Genomic DNA, 22,477 nt, shown 5'->3' on the forward strand with positions numbered 1-22,477 from the left:
TCCAAACAAAGGAACCAAGCCAACCATAAAGCTTGCTCAGCGCCTGTCTCAGCAACATCAAGGGAAGCATTCTCATGGGATATAATAAGCATGGGAGGATATTCATCTTAACCAAAGCTATTTTTCCTAACAGGATATCATGAGATCTTCCCAATGCTAGAAGTCCTGCCTTATTTTCTTTAATAATGAATATAATTAGCTTTACAAAACTGACCAAATACCGGGGTTATAAAATACCTAGATAGAGAAAACCTCTCAGTGACCACCGAAAGGGGAAGCAGGATCCATCCACAAAGTTAGATATACTGGTGAGACCTCTACCAGCATGGCCTCTGATTTCATGAAATTAATTTTGTATCCTGAAAACACACCAAACAAATTAATGATTGAATTAAGCAGGGCACAGATGTCAATGGATCATTTAAGAAAAGAAAGACATCGGCATAAAGAATAATTTTATGCTTGCCTGATCCTACCTCCGGTGCCATTATACTGGGGTCAGTTCGGATGGCTTTCGCCAGCAGTTTGATCATTAGTAAAAATAGTATGGCGAAAGAGGACATCCTTGGTGACAACCTCTGCCAATACTAAAACGATCCGATCTTATGCCATTAGTAGTCACCGTTGCTTTTGGGCCATTATATAAAACTGTGACCCATTTAGTAAAAACCTCTCCAATACCAAACCACTCCATGGTTTAAAAAAGGTATGGCCATTCTACCCGATCGAATGCTTTCTCTGCATCTAGGGTGATAACTAATCGATTGCTTTTTGCTTGCAGACTTTACCATATTTAACACTCTTCTGATATTATTAGTAGACCTGCGACCCGTAATAAACCCCATCTGATCCTCTTTTATAATAAATGGCAAAACCTTCTCCAGTCTTATTGCCAGCACTTTCGAGAGGATTTTAAAGTCTACATTTAATAAGGATATAGGCCTGTGCGAGGTAGAGTCATCTGGGGCTTTCCCCTTCTAGAGGAGGAGAGAGATATTCGCTTCTCTCAGAGAGAGCGGGAGACAACCCTGACTAAATGAGGAGTTGTACATGTGTCCAGCCAACTCGTCTATGAACCTTTTCTAAAACTCAGCCTGGAATCCATCTGAATTGATCTTTTCATGGTCACAAGCCAAAATACCAGCACCATCTCTCATAGATGTAATGGATTGGGGAACTTTCTTCTTTCTGGCAAGCTATGCTAGATACCTGCCTGGCTTATTGCTGTACTCGAATAGTCTCTGCTTCGCAAATAGTATCTCCCTCTTTGCTGTTTGAGTAAGAGTAGCATTCAAAGTAGCCTTGAGGGCTGTAGTCCGCTGCAAGTGAATTATGGATGGCTTATTAACATACACTAACTCAGCTGCCTTCTGGAGAGCCTCAAGCAGACGCTGTTGTTCTCCTTTTTGTCTTTTCCGGGTCGCAGAATATGAAATAATTAAGACGCGCACATGTGCCTTAGCAGTCTCCCACATCATCAAAGAGTTACTGGCCGTACCTATGTTAATGTCCCAGAAAGCTTTAAATTCCTGCAAAACGTATTCTATGAACTTACTATCCTTCAGGAGTCTATCTTATCACCACTCGTGTTGACCTCCATATAGACTGCTGCATGGTCAGAAATAGCTATATTTCCTATTTTACAGGACAGTATCGAATTCAGAAAAGTCGAGGGGACAAAACAAAACATCAATTCTGGTGTGACACTTGTGTGGGTTAGAATAAAAAGTGAAATATCTACCCTCAGGGTGAAGACATCTCCACACACCTACCAGTCCCAACTGCCTATTCAAATCAACCAGCTGCCTAGATCGCAGAGATATGCCCGCAGAGCTCCTAGGTATCCTGTCTGCCTTGGAATCAATAATACAATTAAAATCTCTCCCCATAATTATGTGACATACCTCAAGGGCCATCAGCCTGAAGAATGCATCCAATAGAAATTTAAAAGGATGTGCCGGGCGGGGTGGCAATATACATTCAAAATCCCATACACCTCTCCACATATTGGAGCTTTAAGTATAATAAACCGCCCGGACTAATCTTTTATCTGGCTTAACATTTGAAATGGTAGATATTTCTGAATAAGAATGGCCACTCCTCTACTTTTCAAGTTGAAGGGTGAAAAGAACACCTGACCAAATCCCCTCTGTTGCAGCTTCAAATGCTCATCAGTTAGGTGTATCTCTTGTATAACGGCTACATGAACCCTCTCTTTTTTAAGACTCGATAATATATTTTTCCTTTTTATTGGCGAGTGGCTCCTTTTAACATTCCAAGTGCACCATTTAAATGAATGGCTAGCCATGATCGCTCAAGAAAGTCAGAGACCCCCAGGAGAGGAAGAACCCTACACAACAAACATTGAGTAAAAACCGCAAATAATTCATTGTAAGTTTTAAAAAAGACCTTTACAAAACTACTAAAAATTACTCCTAAAAAATAACAACAGTATAAGAGAGGACTTTCACCCTTATACACAGGGGCACTCCTACTGTCCAGTAATCCCGCCATAACTCCTTCCAACTGGAGCTATGCCCTTGCCCCAGACATTGCAAAATAAAATGGACAAATACCAATGTCTTATAACAAGGAAATTAAAAGTGGGCATCCAGTCCATCCCCTCCATATTATTAACTTAGGCATTCTTAACAAAACAGCATCATGAAAAATATATATAAAATTACAATCCCAGAAAATATTCAAGGAAAACCCGAAAAAATTCAGAAACAACCCCCAACCAGATAAACCAAGCAAATTATAAATAAAAGTTAAAGGACAACCCCCTCAGGGAACGATAAGAAGAAAAAGGGGGAAGGAGGAGAGAAAAAAAGGGCGTAAAGAAGAAAAATAATTGTTCATATAATTCAAGTCCGTATTTAAGAGCATCCAAAATTTCTTTTGCATTTTCCGGTGATCCAAAGATATACACAGACCCTCCGTGACTGAAATACAGTGTTGCCGGGTATCTCAAGGCGCACTGAATATTTAAATCCCTCAGAAGCTTCTTTACCTCATCAAATGCCTTCCTCTTATGTGCCACGACAGGAGAGAAGTCCTGGAACAGCATTATTTTCGACCGTTTGTATACCACAGCTTAGGGATCCTTCCCCAAAGCTCTGGAGGCCTCCAACAGCATTTGCTTATCGCTGTAAAGATGGAGTCACACTAGGACCAGGCGGGGGCGCTGGTCCAATTCAGGCCTGCAAACAGCAACCCAGTGGGCCCATTCAACCCGCACCCGGCCTAGCCCCAACCCCAGCTTCAGCAGTTGTGGGAGCTCTTCCAAGGTCCAGACTCTGCTTTCCGAAGCCCGGACCTGACCCACAGAGGATTCAGCAGCAGTCTTGAAGGCCACCTCTCCAACACGCTGCCCAAGTTTCTCAATCTCTCTGTCATGCTTCTGCAGTATGACCAAGATTGACTCCCACCTAGACCTGGTCTCTTCCACTGAAGCATCAATCTTCTCTCAAAGTTGACAAACTCAGAGATCAGGCTCGTCTCTGCAGGCAAGTCCCCCGGGGTGGCCGCATTTGTTGCTGCAGGCAGGGGAAGGGTCCCTGCCTGTTGCAAACTGCATGATTCTTTTCCTTTGGTCATTTTGAAATGTACCAAACTTTTGAAAGTTTGGTGCAAAATGGCTGTAGCAACTGGGAAATAGCTAGTTTTAGTGGTTTAAAACATGAGAGGAGGGTGGGTATCTCAGTTTTTCTGGGTGCTGGGCAGAGCTCAGCAAACTCGGACCTACTGGGTCGCCGCCATCTTGAAACCCCCAGGAATTTTTTATTTGTATTTAAAAAAGGCTCACACACACACACACACACACACACATTCTGAAAGCAGGGAAGATCCCTTGTTCAGCACAAACATTTTAATCACAAAATCCAACCCAGACCCGGGTTTGATTTTAGTTACAAAATCAATACAGCATTTATACTGGAGAACTATACATTGGAAGGATTTACCATTACAGGCTATTGCTTCTATAGAAATTGCTAGATTTATATTGCAGGCCAATTTCAGCAGTGTGTAGATATTCAATAGGACTGTACAAATTCATTTCTATGTCAAAATCAAAAAATTCTACAAAAATTCAGCAGGTCTGGCAGTATTTCTGGAAACGAACCAGAGTTAATTTTTCAAGTCCAAAGACTCTTCTTTGGCCACCCATGACAGTAGACCGGTATTTCAATTGCGGACTAGTCAATCAATTAAATTTAAATTCCACCAGCTGTTATGTTGGGACTTGAATCCTTGTTTCAAAAGTATTAGCTTGGACCTTAGGATTATGATTCTAACAGTATTACCACTATGCCAGCGCTTACTTACGGCATTACTACTTTGGATCTATCTTTACCATAGAGGAAGACACTGCTCAGGCTACAGTGAGAGGACGCAAATCAGACTAATGAAAGATTTAAAACTAATAAGGAGGCAGCATTGTATAGGCTGCCTGTATACAGCTGATGAAGCACCAAGAAAAAGTGCATCAAAAGATACACAGGGAAAACAAACTGCAAATTGCAGAGGCAAGAGACAATTCTCTAGTCTTCCATTATCTCTGGAACCTCCTAAAGGACTAGAAATTTGCAAATGTTACATCCTAGGGGAAAATGATGTGAAGATAAGCCCAGCAACTATAGGCCAGTTAGTTAAGTTTAGTGGTATAGAAGCTTATACTAAAGGTTACTTGGGCAAAAGTTGCTTAACAAGGAGCGTCAGAGTGGATGTGTCAAACACAAACCATGTTTAATTAACTTATAGTTTATTGACAAGGCAACAGAAGACAGATGAGACGTACTTGATTTCCAAAAAAAACATTTGATACAGTAAGCACAAAAGACTTGTGAGCAAAAGAATAGGTTACGAAATGCAAGGGACAGGATCAACACAGATACTAAACTGGCCAAATAAAACAGAAAGCAATAGTTGATACGTATTTTCAAGACTCGATGAAGATTTGTCAAGATCGTGACTCTCCTAATTATATATTAATGAAGACCATAATTTAAAAATCTGTAGATTTTTCTATAAACTGCACAATTGTGAACTGGGGAAAAAGCAACTTAAGCACACAGAATTGTGTTCCATTTAAAAAGTTGGGGTCATGTTGTTTTAAGAAATTAACAATTAGAAAGATAGGATAGAAATAGGTGAACTTGCCAAGCTGGAGACATGATGTCTACTCTGCCTGCAGTAATATCAGTCCAGAGATATATGTGTTTTTAAGTTAAATTAGTTAAAAGCATTCCGTGAACTCTGCAAGGCTGCAAAACCAATTTACTTCATCACGTCAAAGAAGAAATTATAAATAATACTTCATACAAAAAGTCAAATTAAAAGGTAGTACAGAGTGGGAACATCATCATGGAGATGTGCACAGCCTAAGGTTTCTCTGGTTTCAATTTATCTACATGCTTGCTGCAAGAAGCACTGGCTGAATTTTGCAGCTGGAGGAGTGCTACATCAAAACACTTATTCTCTAATGTCCTTCAGGGAACAAAATCTGCCATAGAAACATAGAAAATAGGTACAGGAGTAGGCCATTCAGCCCTCTGAGCCTGAACCACCATTCAATATGATCATGACTGATCATGCAACTTCAGGAGCCCATCGCTGTTTTCTCTCCAAACTCTTTGATCCCTTAAGTCACAAGGGGTCACGTCCAGTTCCCTCTTGAATATATCTAATGAACTGACTCCAACAGCTTCATGTGGGTGAGAATTTCACAGATTCACAACTCTCCAAGTAAAGAAATTTTTCCTCATCTCAGTCCTGAATGGTTTAATCCTTATTCTTAGATTGTGACTCTTAGTTCTGGACTTCCCCAACATCAGTAACATTCTTCCCATATCTAGCCTGTCCAGTCCCATCAGGCTGTTATATATTTCAATGAGGATTCCCCCCCCCATACTTCCAAATTCCAGCAAGTACAAGCCCAGTCGATTCAGTCTTTCCTCATACTTCAGTCCAAGAATACATTCACTGGACTCAGTCAATGGCAAGAATGTCCTTCCTCAGACAAGGAGGCTACTGCATACAATACTCAAGATATGGCTTCCCTCAGGCTGCATCTACATGCCAACCTTCAAATGACTGTTCCACCATAACACCAAGGTCTCATCGCACCTCACCTTTTCTGAAACTGCCACATTCAGATGATAACCTGCCTTGCGACCAAAGCAGATAACCTCACATTTATCCACATTATATTGCATTTGCAAGTATTTGCCCACACAGCCAGCCAATCTATCCAAGTCACTCTGCAGCCCTTTAGCATTCTCCTCACAGCACACACTACCACCCAGCTTAGCGTTATCTGCAAATTTGGAGATACTGCATTCAATTTGTTCACCAAATCATTCATGTATATTGCAAACAGCTGCAGCACCCCACTCATCACTGCCTACCACTTTGAAAAGCACTCGTTTATTCCAACTCTCTGCTTCCTGTCTGCCAATCAGTTCTCTACCAATGTCAGTACATTACCTCCGATATCTTGAGCTTTAATTTTCTTTACCAACCTCTTGTGTGGAACCTTGTCAAAAGCCTTTTGAAAGTACAGATATGCAACATCTACTGATTGATACTTGTCCACTGTACTGCTCACATCCTCAAAAAATTCCAGAAGATTTAGCAAGCATGATTTCCCTTTAGTGAATCCATGCTGACCAGGACCTATTCTGCTACAGCTTTCTAAATGCTCAGTTATTACATCCTTAATAATTGATGCCAGCATTTTCTCCACCATCGTGTCAGACTAACCAGCCTATAATTCCCCATTTTCTCTCTCCCTCCTTTTTTAGGAGAGCTACCCTCCAGGCAATTGGAACTCTTCCAGAGTCTATAGAATGCTGGAAAATGATCGCCAATGCATCCACTATTTCTAGGACCACTTCCTTCAGTATTCTAGGATGCAGAGCATCAGGCCCCAGGGATTTATCTGGTTTTAATCCCATCAATTTCCCCAATATCACTTCCTGAATAATAAAGATTTCCTTCAGTTTTTTTTATAAAGTATTTTTATTGAAAACATTTTTCAAAATTATAAAATTACAGAAATATGAAAATATAACATTAGAATGACAAAAACAACAATAAACAATAAAGCAACTACTATACTACTCTACAAAAAAGCTCACAACTACACTTATTACACATCAATAAATAAATAAGTACATAAATAACGCTGGTCAGCATAACAAGACCTCAGCTCTCAACTTTTGACAGCATTAATTGTTAAACTCATGTTTGCTCAAAATATATCCTCTTGGGACATTAGGTTTATTAAACCAAACCAAAATGGCTGGACAAAAGCCCTAATTAAAATCTGCTTCCAAATAGTGCAAAAAGAGCTGCCATGTCTTATAAAAATTGTCCATTTTCTGGTGCACCATGTTTGTAAGGAAGTCCAAAGGAATGTGTTCCAGAAATTAACTAATGCCACCCCAACAGACCCGGGGAGTTCTCAGACACCCAGCACATCAAAACGTTCTTCCTCACACAAAAAGTGAGGATGCTAAAAAAAATTTCCCATGTACATCTAAGGAAGATAAATGCAGCAAACCCAGGAGAAGAGAAAGCAGGTTCACCTCGTCTTCGGTTCCCTAAACCCTCTCTATTACTCCCGCCACAGCGCTCCAATATGTACGGAGCCTGTGGCAAGAACACAAACAATAAGTGAGGGTACCTCTATTTATTTTAGATTTGGGGCACACTGAAGACGCACTCTGCTTAAATTTTGCAAGACGATCTGGGGCCAGATGAGCCCTATGAAGAATCTTTAACTGCATAACATGGGTCCTATTACATATCGAAATCTTCGACACATTCTCACAAATGTCCTCCCAAGTTTCCAGAGTGATCTCCACCCCTAACTCTCTCTCCCAGACCTCCCGTAATCTGTCAATGTCACCCAAGGAATCTCCTCCCAACAAATGATAGAGAGTACTCACTGAAAGAGTGCTCTAAGCCTGAAGCACCCTCTTTTTCTATCTCAGACCTAAAACAGTCAAAAGTGTAGTCTCTTTTCAGACAAAATCTCGGATTGGAAAAAACAGAAGAGGTCCCTACTCGATAATCCAAACTTAAGAGTTATTAGATCAAATAACATTAATTTTTCATCTTCAAACAGGTCACCCAAACAAGAGACTCCCCTATCAGAGATCCATTATCCCTGGCTGGAAACCTGGCGTACCAACTATGGGACTATGGAAAGATGTTTTAGACATCTTACCCTCCATCTGTCTCATTGCCTTCCACTCTTTGTCAGTATTAATAACCATTGCCGCAGTCCAATGTTCCGCAACTATCCTCATTTTGGCCAGAAACAACAGGTTAATCAGAGGACACTTTGCCTGGGAGCCGCAAAGTCCAATCATACCGATACCGAATCCTCACAGGCCCAGTCACTCACAAAAAATAGAAGGAAGCTCAATTGATATCTTCTGACTCCTCCCAACCCCTGCAGCATCTGTAATTTCATAAGCTTGACAAGGAGCCACTTATGGTGCCAAATAAAAGAACTACACCAATTAATCCCCAAAATATTTCACTAAAAAAGCAAGAGAAGCATCTGCAGAGGGTACAATAAGCCAAGAAGAACAATCATTTTAAGAAGAGCAGCTCGACCTAGCCATGACATTGGAAGGGCTCCCCATCTCAGAAGGTCTTGTATAATCTTGTGAAACACATTAACAACATTAGCCTTAAATAACTGATCAAAACTAGGGGTAACAATTAAAGAGAGCCTCCCAGTGTCCACTTAAAGGGGAACCCACCTTCAACGTCTGGTATTTCCCTAAGACCCCCATAGGCATAGCCTCCGATTTTGAAAAATTGATCTAGTAACCTGAGAAAAAGCCAAATGAATGAATACGTTGTATCAAATAGGATACTGAAACTGCCAGGTTTGAACGAAAAATGAAAACATCATTGGCATATAATGTGCTCTTATGCATCTTCGACACTACCCTTGGGGCAACTATATAAGCGTCCCCACGAATGGCCTCTGCCAGCAGTTCAATCACCAATGTGAAGAGCAACGGTGTGAGGGGACTGCCTTGCCGACTGCTCCTATCATGTTAAAATTACCAGCCATTATACCATTCGTGAGAACCGTGACCAGAGGATCACTGTAAAGGATCCTTATTCATCTAGTAAACACTTCACCCAGGCCAAACTACTCCAGGGTATGAAAAAGATACAGCCATTCCACCCAGTCAAATGTTTTCTTCGCATCCAAGGAAACCACCAACCCTTGAACTGATGTTGCTGGCACACTTGAATCATGTTAAACAGTCTCCTAACATTACTAGAAGACCTGTGACTCTTTATACAGCCCTTCTCATCTTTCTTAATAAACGAGGACAACACCCTTTGCACCTACAATGCCAGAGTCTTCGATAAAATTTTAAATTCAGAGTTTAAAAGCAAGATGGGTCTACAAGAAGCATAGTCTTCCAGGGTCTTCCCTTTTTCAAGGATAAGAGAGATATTAGCTGAAAATGTGTTGCTGGTTAAAGCACAGCAGGTCAGGCAGCATCCAAGGAACAGGAAATTCGACATTTCGGGCTAGAGCCCTTCATCAGGCTCTGGCCCAAAACGTCGAATTTCCTGTTCCTTGGGTGCTGCCTGACCTGCTGTGCTTTAACCAGCAACACATTTTCAGCTCTGATCTCCAGCATCTGCAGACCTCACTTTTTACACTAAGAGAGATATTAGCCTCTCTTAAGGAAGGCGGGAGGCGATCCCAACAATATGAATAGTTATACATGTCTAGCATCGGTCCTGACAGAATGCTTGCAAAATCTTTATAAAACATCAGGGCTGGGCACCTCAACACATTGAAGTTGCCTCACCACCTCCTGTATCTCTGGATTGTTAACGGAGCACAAAGGAGAGACACCTGTTCAGCAGACAAACCAGGAAGATCCACATTCCTAAAAACAGACTCCATCTTCTCCAGTCTGTCCTCACAGCATTCAGCTTGGTAAAGTTCAGAGTAAAACCTCCGAAGCACTTCATTGATTTTTTTAACATCGTAACTAAGAGAAGCAATAGACTGGGAGACATTCTTCTTCCTGACCAAATATGCCATGTATTTACTAGTCCTATCACCATGCTCAAACAATCTCTGCTTTGCAAGGGAAGGTTCCTTCATTGCTGTATGTGTTAGCATGGAGTTTAAGGTGGATTGGAGAGCTGTGATCCACTGCAGCTTAGTCGCCGATGGTCTACTTGTAATATGCTGTCTCAGCTGTCTTCTGTCATGCCACAAGCAAACGCTGCTGCTCTCCCTTCTGTCGCTTCTGATATAATTCTCCCTCTAGCATAAGCCTTAGTAGTGTCCCAAAGAATGGATGGATTACTAGCTGTACCTGAATTGGTGGCCGAAAAAGCTTCAAATTTCCCAGAGAAGTATTCTACAAACTTGCTGTCCTTGAGGATGAAGGGATTAATTCGCCAGTACCATTAGCTCATTGCATCACCCTTAATCTTAACCATTACAACCTAGAGACAATATCATTAACATCCCTGGATATGTCCTGTCCCACCAATAGGACATACCCAGCAGAGGTGTCAACACAGTATTACACAGTCTGGAGGTGCTGTGTTATGAACCTTAGTGAATTTCGGCAACACATATCAAACTCCGGGCTGATGTAAAGTTGCTTTCGTGCAAACACTAAAATAACTTCCATAACCTAAAAACATTATAAGACTGTTAGCCCAAATGTCCTTCAGTTCATATTCCATTACTACTCAATTGCCAAATTTAGTTTCTTGTTTGACTCAACATTGGATTCCTTTTTCCTTGAAGAAAATAGTAGTTTCTCTCACAAAACAGGTACAGACAATAATGTTCCCTTCCTCTCCCTGTGCCCTTTTGATAAAGTCTGAGGAGATTTGAAACAAATCCTGCCATCATTGTAGGATCTTTCCTTTGAAAAAGCATTACATACACAAACAGAAATTTTAATCTTTTATCTGGAATTGCACCTTAAGCACAATTATTATGGCATTTCTGACCATCAATTTTTTCTCATTTTTTTCTCGAAATCATTATTTTATCATGACCACATCAGTCAATTAACAAAGTGAATTTATTCCAGAATGTCCCGACTGACAACTGTTCTATGGTAACCGATTACATATCCAAACATTAGGTTTGGCATATTCCAAACATGCCATTACATAAATTCCATCGAATTGAAGAACCCTTATGAGAACATAGCATAAATGATAGCAAAATGTGAAGAACACTTTGAGACATAAAAGCAAATAAAAACACAGAAATGTTAAAACACAACTAAATATAGTCTCAAAAATAAAAGTTAGATTGATGCAGGTTTTAAATTTAATTTTATTCAGTGCTCTAAAAATACATTTTGTATTCATAATTTAAGAAAATGATTTGTTGCACATGGTAAATGTCCTCTGATTCCAAATGAAGAGTTATTGTCCATGTTCCAGTCTGACAAACAGAAATTTACTAGATCTTTGCATTTTATAAACGGTAAACAAAGAACTTATGTAGGGGAGTTCCATTAATTTTCAATAGTATGTTGGCATTGTTGAGGGGCTGTGGAACCAAATTTTCTAAATTTGTTTGGAAGATTTTGATTTAACTAGCAATTTAGAATGCTGGGGACAAACAGTCAAGCTCAAGCACTTATACAACAGGAATAGAAGAATTCTTATTTTTACAAGATGGTGCCTTGTAGTTACAATTAGGAGAATAATGGGTCTCAATGGCCAAGAAAGTCACCTGATTACTGAATGAATTTAAGTGTGCAAGATTTAGTCAATATGTGATAGCAATCACCAGCAGTTGACTCAATCTACAATACACTCAAGTGTGTCACAGTTTCTTTAATGGCTCAGTAAGTTTATCCCGAGAACAATACATCACAAACCAGGGCCGCTGTTGAGTTAACTGACTGCAGTTTGGATGGCCATTGGAATGCTACAAATAATTTAGCACCCTGACTGAAGGGAGAGGAAAATAAAGTCCCCACTCCTTACTGCAATCCAACTCTTCCTTCTGGCTATGCACACCACCATCATTTGATGTCCTTCACAGCTGAATTATCGCCTGACCCTCACATATAAACACACATGAAAACCCATGTATGATACAATCTTCAACGCAACAGCAACTTTTCTACAAAGAGGAAAAGCATTTAAGATATGAGATGGAAGAAAACTAGCAATTGTTGGGGTGTGGGTAAGAGTTGACAATGGTGCCAATAGATCTCAAACACAAAAAAATACAAACAAACATTCTATATGACAGCATTATTAACCCTTTAAGATAGGGATTCAAAGAAGTGTTACTCACTTGCCATTTCAGAATTTCATTGCAATATATTCTTGCAATACATATATCAAAAGTACTTTACAGGGCAAGTCCCTACTTATAGTGGTAGTAATTTTAAAAATAATACCTGCTTTTCCTCTCAATCAAAATGGCCAAGTAGGAAGCAGGCAAAGCAGCACCAAATCCTGGGGACCATATGTAGAATTTCCCAAGAAGTTTCCTAGATTTGGAGAAAAACAAAACCTGACACTTAAACTAATTTTATTAGCCAGATCAATATAATCATCTGGTATATCTGTACAACAATTTCCTCAAATAAATAAAAATAAAGCATGAGAGAACTGATGGAACTGCCAACTAAAAACCTCTTCTGGTTGGATTTTTATTTATAGAACTGCAATTTCTCCTTAATTCTGTGGCCAACGGATAAATATTACCCATTAAAATTTACCAAACATTCATAACTTGCAGTGTTTGTTTAGGTTTGTTCATGAATAATTTCAGAAATGAAAAATGTATTACAGTACTAAACTTTTAAAGCAACACATGCAGTACAACTCAATTCTATTTTCTACAAATCAAAGTACGTTCCTGAAAATAAAGAGCCATTCTGATAAAACTTTCTGTTTTGCATTCATCAAGACAGAATTGCAAGAATATCAAATTTCAAAACAAACAATTCACACTACATGATGGTGCTGGCTGGTTGGCCTGAGCTCTGTATTTGGTCAAGTCCTCACAATGGAAGATGTACCAGGAAACAGTTAATCCATAATCTTGTATTTTCAGTCAAACCAGACAACTGTGATCAGTAAGGGCATTACCATTGAGACTGCATCAGGAAATGGCTGTCCTACCTCTGCTTAGTTGAAAACAGGCACTAAACAAGAAGACTTTCTTTATGTTTGCAAAGAATAGGGTGCTATTTATGAATATATATAGGTTTTAGAAAGCATAAGTGAACTACAAAGCAAGCTCAACTGATAATAATATGATTGCTGGCATAATTCTTCACACAATCTGGAGTGATTATTAAATATTACCTAACTGTGAAATCATAACTAAGGTTAACAGGATGTGTTGAACTTGCAAGAATGGTCTAGTTAAGTACTGTCAACAGCATCCCAGTTGAGACTGGCCAAATAAATGCGTTATTTCATACAATTTACCAGTCATTATAACATACAACCTACGTTCTCAGCAATTAAGTTCATATCATAGTACTCATTCATGGAATAGGCCTTTCAGTTTGATGGACTATGTTAACGGACAGTTATTACAGCTTAATAGCAACATAAATGGCTAGCTACACCTTCAAAGCTGCAGACAAGGTGCCTCAGGGTTGATCCACTATAGTCAGTGGAACAAGGTAGAGTTAATATCTACTGTGAAACGGGGTTGCAGTACAACAGGCATAGGGAACGAAAGGCTATGGAGCAAGACCCAAGCAGTCTGCAAGGGAAAGGAAGACATACCTGAATGAAGGGCAGGATAAGCATAAGTAAGTGAGGTAGCTGGCTGATATGACAAAGGAGAAGCCCACTTCTAAAAGCGCTGGAAGATTGCAAGATATTCATGAGAACACAGAATGGGGAAGAGCATGTATGTAGGCACATCACGGGGCTAGGGAATGTTGATCAACTTTCTGTGATAACAACATAGTTATTTAAGTCAGTGTTTTATTTCTCCTTTATATCATTACCTTTTTAAAAATCACATTTAAAATGAATGGTTATAATTTCAGCTAAGTTGCCAAAAACCAAGTTACAGGTCATCTGCTGTAACTTAGACTTTGTTAATGCAAATTCGCAGTAAAGCGATTTGACAACTTGAGGACACTGTTTCTAAAGCACGTACTTTTAAACATGTGTTGGCTGTAACATGATTACATGACTAACATTTTAAACGCTGTTGCTAAAGCACAATTTTTCTATAATGCAGGATTGCGCAAGAATGCAACTATCGCATTATAGAAGAACTGCCTGCACCACTTTTACTCTGTAGTGTGATAGTTGGTCAATTTTGCAGTGTTCAGAATTATACCAGCAATTTCTAAATACAAATCATTCCATTGTATTTTAACATTCACTCAGCTAAAAGTAGCAAATACAACCACAAGAATCAACTCAATCAAATTAACTTCAATTGTTTAATTTAAACTGCATTACTTCGTGTCATGAGGCAGGTGTCATGAAAATGAAATTGCATTTAGCCTAGTGAAATGCTCACAAAAACAAGTTCATTTATTATCACATTTACAACAAGTTTGATGGATACTGTTCAGCTGCATTTGTCAAATAGTTTTATAGTAGCTATTGCCTATAATTGGTTGGAGATATCAGCACATAGACTAAAGCTTCCAACACCTTTAGGACAGATCCTACAAATCAATGCCCCCCATCGGTTAGTAACCCCTCTCACCTGAGGATACAGAAAAACATAATGTATAAGCCACCATTTGCAGTCAGGAACGAGGTCGATTGGAGAATCTCTGGAAGCAGTTTGTGAATGTAGTAGTCTAACTTCCGCCTTCTAAGAATGGCTGCAATCTGAAAGAAACATGGTAAGATTTCTATTTGTAAAAGTGACAGAAATTGAGAACAAGTTGCATTCGATTCCATATCAGATTGCTTTGATGCTTCATTTCGTCATCCCAAAATTGCAATTAACATCTATCAAGTTGATAAAGTTTTACTTCCTTGCTATTCTTGCAGCCCAAGCAGATTATTCCAAAACTCTATTTAATTTACTATTTAAATCAACTTGTCTCAGCTTTCAGTATCTTCGCAGGTAGCCTGCTCCTGGTTGTGAAAACTCACATCATTAAAAACTTTCCTCACAACCAAATTAAGATTTTTGTTTTTCCAAAAGTGAAACAATCAGATGCCATAGAAAATGTTACCACACAAGGGCATATGACATCGGGAATGATACACTACCTCAGACAGATGCCTGGCTGACAGCAGAGAATCAGGATGAACTGGCCATTTTCAGCTTAGCAAACAGTAGCCAGTGGAGTGTCAGAGATCAGAGCAGAGACCCAAACTATTTTGGATCTCTGTTAATGACAAGGATAAAGGGATGGCATACCACAGAGGAGTCTCGATTAGCAGAATACCAAATATTCAAATTTCGGATTATCCAAAGGTGATCTCAAGGCCCTGATAGAATTACATCAAACAGGTGTTTCAACACTGATCATGTCTTTTGATTACAATGATTAAAAATGAACTTGGCTTACTGAAAGGCTGCCGAGAACAGTCCTGGACATCGATGAGAGCCCAGGCACCATCTCCAAATGACTGACCACCTGCCCTCTCTCTCCCCACACTTTCCCTTGAGTACTAAGCAGGGGTGTACCCAATCCACAGATAATCTGTCCAACATTGTCCTGTACAGGGCAAAGGTGGGACTTGTCAAAATGTTGCAGTATAAAGTGTGCACATCTGCATGTGTGCGTTATTTTGAGACTCAACCGTGAAAGGCAGCAGCTGTCTTGCTGTTGTTGTCTAGCCCGGCTGCCACTGAGATAGGGTGGAGCCGGTGGCGGACGGGAGTTGACAGGGCCAGAGGCAGACAGGGTTGGGGGCCAGGGTAGGAGTGGACAGAGGGGCGAGTTTGGATGGGGCTTGGGGGGGGGGGGGTTGCGGCGGGGCGGATGGGGGTGTGGGGGCAGAGGCTCGCACGCGGTGTGCTGCTGCCTAGTCTCCTGAATGGGCAGTGGACATAGCAAGTGCTCGCTGTGTCAATCCCATTGGAACTGATTGGTGGGAGGGTCTTCAGCAATGCAGCAAGTCCCTTACGCATAAGTGTGTGTCTGCTTAGAAACCAACCCTGAGACACAGAGAGGGAGCAAGGCAGGCAGAGTAAGGAAAAAGGAAACTTCAGGTTCCAGAGGGGCGGCATGGAATCAATTGACCGAATAATCAATTATCCAAACGAAATAGTGCCTACCCATCTTGTTCAGATAATCGAGGTTCCTCTGTATTGCAGCCAAATGTGTAGACTATGCACAAATAGGTCGGAATTTTAAAAAAAGGAGAGCAAGCTATGAGAAGGATACAAAGAGTTTGCAAAGATACACAGATAAGTTAAGGGAGTAGATAGAAGTTTGGCAGATGGAATACAATTAGAAAATGTGAGGGTGGCTATTTCAGTAGCAAGAGCAGAAAAACAAATTATTATTTAAATATAGACAGACTACAGAATGCTGCAGTACGGAAGGGCGGAAGGGCTGGGGATCCTCATTTCATGAATCTCTACAGTATGGAATCAGGCCATTTCCACACCAACCCACCAAATAGTCACCTGCCCAGTCCCATTCCCCTACCCTATTACTCTACATTTACCAAACTAATTCACCTAACCTATACATCCCTGAACACTACGGGCAATTTAGCATAGCCAATTCACCTAATCTGCACATCTTTGGATTGTGGGAGGAAATTGGAGCAGCCAGAGGAAACCCATGCAGACATGGAGAGAATGTGCAAACCCCACACAGACAGTCATCCGAGGCTGGAATCGAACCCAGGTCCCTCGTGCTGAGGCAGCAGTGCTAACCACTGAGACACCCCGCAGCCCTTGTACATGAATCACAAAAAGCTAGCATGTAATTCTGGGAAATTCATCAAACTTTCTTTCAGCCAGCACCTTATGAACCAGCACGCTCCATAAACAGTCAACAACTGTACACCAAAGAATCGTGGAAGTTTACTGTATTTACCGTGATTCTCGTAATGTCCAAGTAACCAGTTGAGGGTGTGAGTGAGAAGGCTCTCTGCCAGTAACTTTTATTTAAGGCAATGTTGCATTATTTACAACATAAATCACTTTATTAAAGTATAACAGTGATGATCATATGCTCTGCATTACATTTCTATTACTTAGTGTGTGCTTTTATATCAGTTATGTGGACCCATCAACCAGAACATGTGATCAACTGATACACTCCTGGACCCAGAAGTGCCAGTTAATGAAGTGTTTGCTGCTATTAGGAAGGGATATAGAATACTGGACTTTAAGGAAAGGATTTGAGCGTACAAAAATAAGGAAACTTTGCCCCAGGTACAGGGCATTAGTAAGACCACATCTAGAATAGAGTGTGCAGTTTTGGTCATGTGACTCAAAGACAGCCACACTTGCATTAGAAGCAGCTCAGAAAGGACTCAAAAAGCGGTTTTCTCATTTCACGGAACTTCTTTGTGAAGAAATATCAAACAGATTAGGCCCCTTACTCACTAGAATCAAGAAAAGTAATCTTATAAAAACATATAATGTTGCATCTTCCAATATGAACCACAATTGGTTTTGCCTAGCCCTTCTTCAAAGTAATTTGCACACATTCCACTAAATAGAGCCAGAGTCAGACAGCACAGAAACAGACACTTCAGTCCAACCATTCCATGCAGAACGTATTCCCAACTAAACTAGTCCAACCTAGAGTCAGAGTTGTACTGCATGGAAACAGACCCTTCGGTTCAAACTATCCATGCCGACCAGATATCCCGACCCAATCTATGCCCACCTGCCAGCACCTGGCCCATATCCCTCCACACCCTTCCTATTCATATACCCATCAAAATGCCTCTTAAAATGTTGCAATTGTACCAGCCTCCACCACATCTTCTGGCAGCTCATTCCATACACGCACCACCCTCTGTGTGAAAACGTTGCCCCTTAGGTCTCTTATATATCTTTCCCCTCTCACCTTAAACCTATGCCCTCTAGTTCTGGACTCTCCCATCCCAGGGAAAATACGTTGACTATTTATCCTACTCATGCCCCTCAATTTTTTGTAAACCTCTATAAGGTCACCCCTCAGTCTCCGATACTCCAGGGAAAACAGCCCCAGCCTGTTCAGCCTCTCCCTGTAGCTCAGATCTTCCAACCCTGGCAACATCCTTGTAATTCTTTTCTGAACCCTTTCAAGTTTCACAACATCTTTCCGATAGGAAGGAGACCAGAATTGCACGCAATATTCCAACAGTGGCCTAACCAATGTCCTGTACAGCCGCAACATGACCTCCCAACTCCTGTACTCAATACTCTGACCAATAAAGGAAAGCATACCAAACACCTTCTTCACTATCCTATCTACCCGCAACCCCACTTTCAAGGAGCTACGAACCTGCACTCCAAAGTCTCTTTGTTCAGCAACACTCCCTACGACCTCACCATTAAGTGTATAATTCTTGCTAAGAATTGCTTTGCCAAAATGCAGCACCTCGCATTTATCTGAATTAAACTCCATCTGCCACTTCTCAGCCCATTGGCCCATCTGGCCCAGATCCTGTTGTAATCTGAGGTAACCCTCATCGCTGTCCACTACACCTCCAATTTTGGTGTCATCTGCAAACATACTAACTGTACCTCTTATGCTCGCATCCAAATCATTTATGTAAATGACAAAAAGTAGAGGACCCAGCATCGATCCTTGTGGCACTCCACTGGTCACAGGCCTCCAGTCTAAAAAACAACCCGCCAACACCACCCTCTGTCTTCTACCTTTGAGCTAGTTCAGTATCCAAATGGCTAGTTCTTCCTGTATTCCATGAGATCTAACCTTGCTAATCAGTCTCCCATGGGGAACCTTGTCAAACGCCTTACTGAAGTCCATATAGATCACATCTACTGCTCTGCCCTCATCAATCCTCTTTGTTACTTCTTCAAAAACCTCAATCAAGTTTGTGAGACATGATTTCCCACACACAAAGCCATGTTGACTATCCCTCATCAGTCCTTCCCTTTCCAAATACAGGTACATCTTGTCCCTCAGGATTCCCTCCAACAACTTGCCCACCACTGAGGTCAGGCTCACTGGTCTATAGTTCCCTGCCTTGTCTTTACTGCCCTTCTTAAATAGTGGCACCACATTTGCCAACCTCCAGGTCTTCCGGCACCTCACCTGTGACTATCGATGATACAAATATCTCATCAAGAGCCCAGCAATCACTTCTCTAGCTTCCCACAGAGTTCTCGGGTACACCTGATCAGGGCCTGGGGATTTATCCACTTTAACCGTTTCAAGACATCCAGCACTTCCTGCTCTGTAATCTGGACATTTTGCAAGATGTCACCATCTATTTCCCTACAGTCTATATCTTCCATATCCTTTTCCACAGTAAATACTGATGCAAAATATTCATTTAGTATCTCCTCCATTTTCTGTGGCTCTTCACAAAGGCCACCTTGCTGACCTCTGAGGGGCCATGTTCTCTCCCTAGTTACCCTTTTGTCCTAAATATATTTGTAAAATTAAGGAGAATCCAAAGGGTTTTTATCTGCCAAGGCTATCTCGTGTCCCCGTTTTGCCCTCCTGATTTCCCTCTTAAGTATACTCCTACTTTCTTTATACTATTCTAAGGATTCACTCGATCTATCCTGTCTGTACCTGCCATATGCTTCCTTCTTTTTCTTAATCAAACCCTCAATTTCTTTAGTTATCCAGCATTCCCTATACCAACCGGCCTTCCCTTTCACCCTGACAAGAATATACTTTCGGTGGATTCTTGTGATCTCATTTCTGAAGGCTTCCCACTTTCCAGCCGTCCCTTTACCTGTGAACATCTGCCTCCAAATCAGCCTTCGAAGGTTCTTGCCTAATACCGTCAAAATTTGCCTTTCTCCAATTTAGAACTTCAACTTTTAGGTCTGGTCTATCCTTTTCCATCGCTATTTTAAAACAAATAGAATTATGGTCGCTGGCCACAAAGTGCTCCCCCACTGACACCTCAGTCGCCTGCCCTGCCTTATTTCCCAAGAGTAGGTCAAGATTTGCACCTTCTCTAGTAGGTACATCCACATACTGACTCAAAAAGTTGTCTTGTATGCACTTAAGAAATTCCTCTCCATCTAAACTTTTAACACCATGGCAGTCCCAGTCAATGTTCGGAAAGTTAAAATCCCCTATCATAACTATCCTATTATTCTTACAGATAGCTGGGATCTCCTTACAAGTTTGTTTCTCAATTTCCCACTGACTATTGGGAGTCTATATATAATCCCAATAAGGTGATCATCCCTTTCTTATTTCTCAGTTCCACCCTGAATGTATTTCCGGGAATATCCTCCCTCAGCACAGCTGCAATGCTATCCCTTATCAAAAATGTCACTCTCCCTCCTCTCCTGCCTCCCTTTCTATCCTTCCTGTAGTATTTGTATCCTGGAACATTAAGCTGCCAGTCCTGTCTAGCCCTGAGCCATGTTTCCGTAATTGCTATGATATCCCAGTCCCATGTTCCTAACCATGCCCGGAGTTCATCTGCCTTCCCTGTTAGGCCCTTTGCATTGAAATAAATGCAGGTTAATTTATGGGTCTTACCTTGTCCCTGCCTGTTTGACTCACTTCTGTTCTCAGCTGTACCCGTCTCAGATTGATCTCTTTCCTCACTATCTACCTGGGTCTCACACTCCCCCACCAGTTTTAATCCTCCCAAGCAGTTCCAGCAAATTTCCCTGCCAGTATATTAGTCCCCTTCCAATTTAGATGCAATCCGTCCTTCTTGTACAGGTCACTTCTACCCCAAAAGAGATTCCAATGATGCAAAAGTGTGAATCCTTCTCCCATACACCAGCTCCTCAGCCATGCATTCATCTGCTCTATCCTCCTATTCCTGCCCTCACTAGCTCGTAGCACTGGTAGTAATCCAGATATTACTATCCTTGAGGACCTCGTTTTAAATTTCTGCCTAACTCTCTAATCTCCCTTCAGAGTCTCAACCTTTTCCCTCCCAATGCCGTTGGCTCCAATGTGAACAATGACCTCCTGCTGGCCCCTCTCCCCAGTGAGAAGATTCTGCACCCTCTCTGAGACATCCTTGATCCTGGCACCGGGGAAACAACGCACCATTCTACTTTTTCTCTGCTGACCACAGAAACGTCTGTCTGTACCTCTGACTACAGAATCCCCTAACACAATTAATCTCTTGGAAGCCGACGTACCCCTCGTTACATTAGAGCCAGTCTCAATATCAGAAACTTGGCTGTTTGTGCTACGTTCCCCTGAGAATCCATCACCCACTACATTTTCCAAAACAGCATATCTGTTTGAAATGGGTATATCCACAAAAGACTCCTGCCCTAGGTGCCGACCTCTCTCACCCTTCCTGGAGTTAACCCATGTGATTGTATCTGAGACTTTCCCCCCTTCCTATAACTGCCATCCATCACATACTGTTGCTGTTGCAAATTCCTCATCGCTTCTACCTGTCTCCCCAACCGATCCACTCGATCTGATAAAATTCGCATCCAACAGCATTTATGGCAGATATAATCTGCAGTAACCCTTAAACTCTCTTTAAACTCCCACATCTGACAATAAGTACATATCACTGCAAAGGACATTTTTGCTCCTTCACAATCTACAGACCCAGAAAATAACACTGTCTTATTCCTCTACAAATACTGCCCTAGGTTAAATTAATAGCTATGGCTTATATTTTAAGTTTAGTCAAGAAACTTATCTCCAAAAACATATAATCAAGAAAGAATCCACTATACTCACGGTTGCTCCAGGTTCATATCCCTCCAAATCTTTCCTATTATGTACTTGCCCAAATGTCTTTTATATGCTGTAATTGTACCCACATCCACCAGTTCCTCAGGAAGTATATTCCACATGCGAACCATCCCCTGTGTAAAAATATTGCCTCTCCCCCTTGGCTTTTCTAAAAATCTTTCTCATCTCACCTTAAAAAATGTGACCCCTAGTCTTAAAATCCCTCATCCTACCACTAACTCTGTCTATACTTCTCATTATTTAAAAACTTCTGCAAGGTCACCTCTCAACTTCCTACAGTCCAGTGAAAAAACTCCCAGCCTGTCTAGTCTTTATTTATAACTCAAACCTTCCATACCTGGCAATATCCTGGTAAATCTCTTCTGAAGCCGCTCCATCTTAGTAATATCCTTTCTATAACTCTCCCACATGAGCACATGGAAGGCACTAAAGCATGAACCACAGATGTTAATGTGTCTTTTCCTTAAATTAAGGACTTCCCCATTATTACTATAGTTTCTGCATTTAACTCTGAACAGGCATTAAGTTAGTCCCATATGCTACACTTCTCCCATATTCTTTAGCATTTCTTTTTCATTTTTTGTTAATTTCATTTAAATAGTACCAGTCACGTCCTCGGGCCACTAAAAGCACTT

General features: G+C 41.0%; 1 protein-coding gene across 2 annotated transcripts in view; it reads right to left on the reverse strand.

The window, feature by feature from the left end:
• The window catches only part of tmem135 (transmembrane protein 135), a 556,007-nt gene that overhangs the window by 493,677 nt on the left and 39,853 nt on the right, over positions 1–22,477 (reverse strand). For both annotated transcript variants that reach the window (XM_060825966.1, XM_060825965.1), the window contains exons 2-3: positions 14,744–14,871; positions 12,450–12,542 (exon numbers count right to left, since the gene is read on the reverse strand). In XM_060825966.1, coding sequence (XP_060681949.1) covers positions 12,450–12,542; positions 14,744–14,871 — 221 coding nt within the window. The remainder of the gene's footprint in view (positions 1–12,449; positions 12,543–14,743; positions 14,872–22,477) is intronic.

The sequence above is a fragment of the Hemiscyllium ocellatum genome, chromosome 6, assembly GCF_020745735.1.
Source record: "Hemiscyllium ocellatum isolate sHemOce1 chromosome 6, sHemOce1.pat.X.cur, whole genome shotgun sequence".
Taxonomy (NCBI): domain Eukaryota; kingdom Metazoa; phylum Chordata; class Chondrichthyes; order Orectolobiformes; family Hemiscylliidae; genus Hemiscyllium; species Hemiscyllium ocellatum.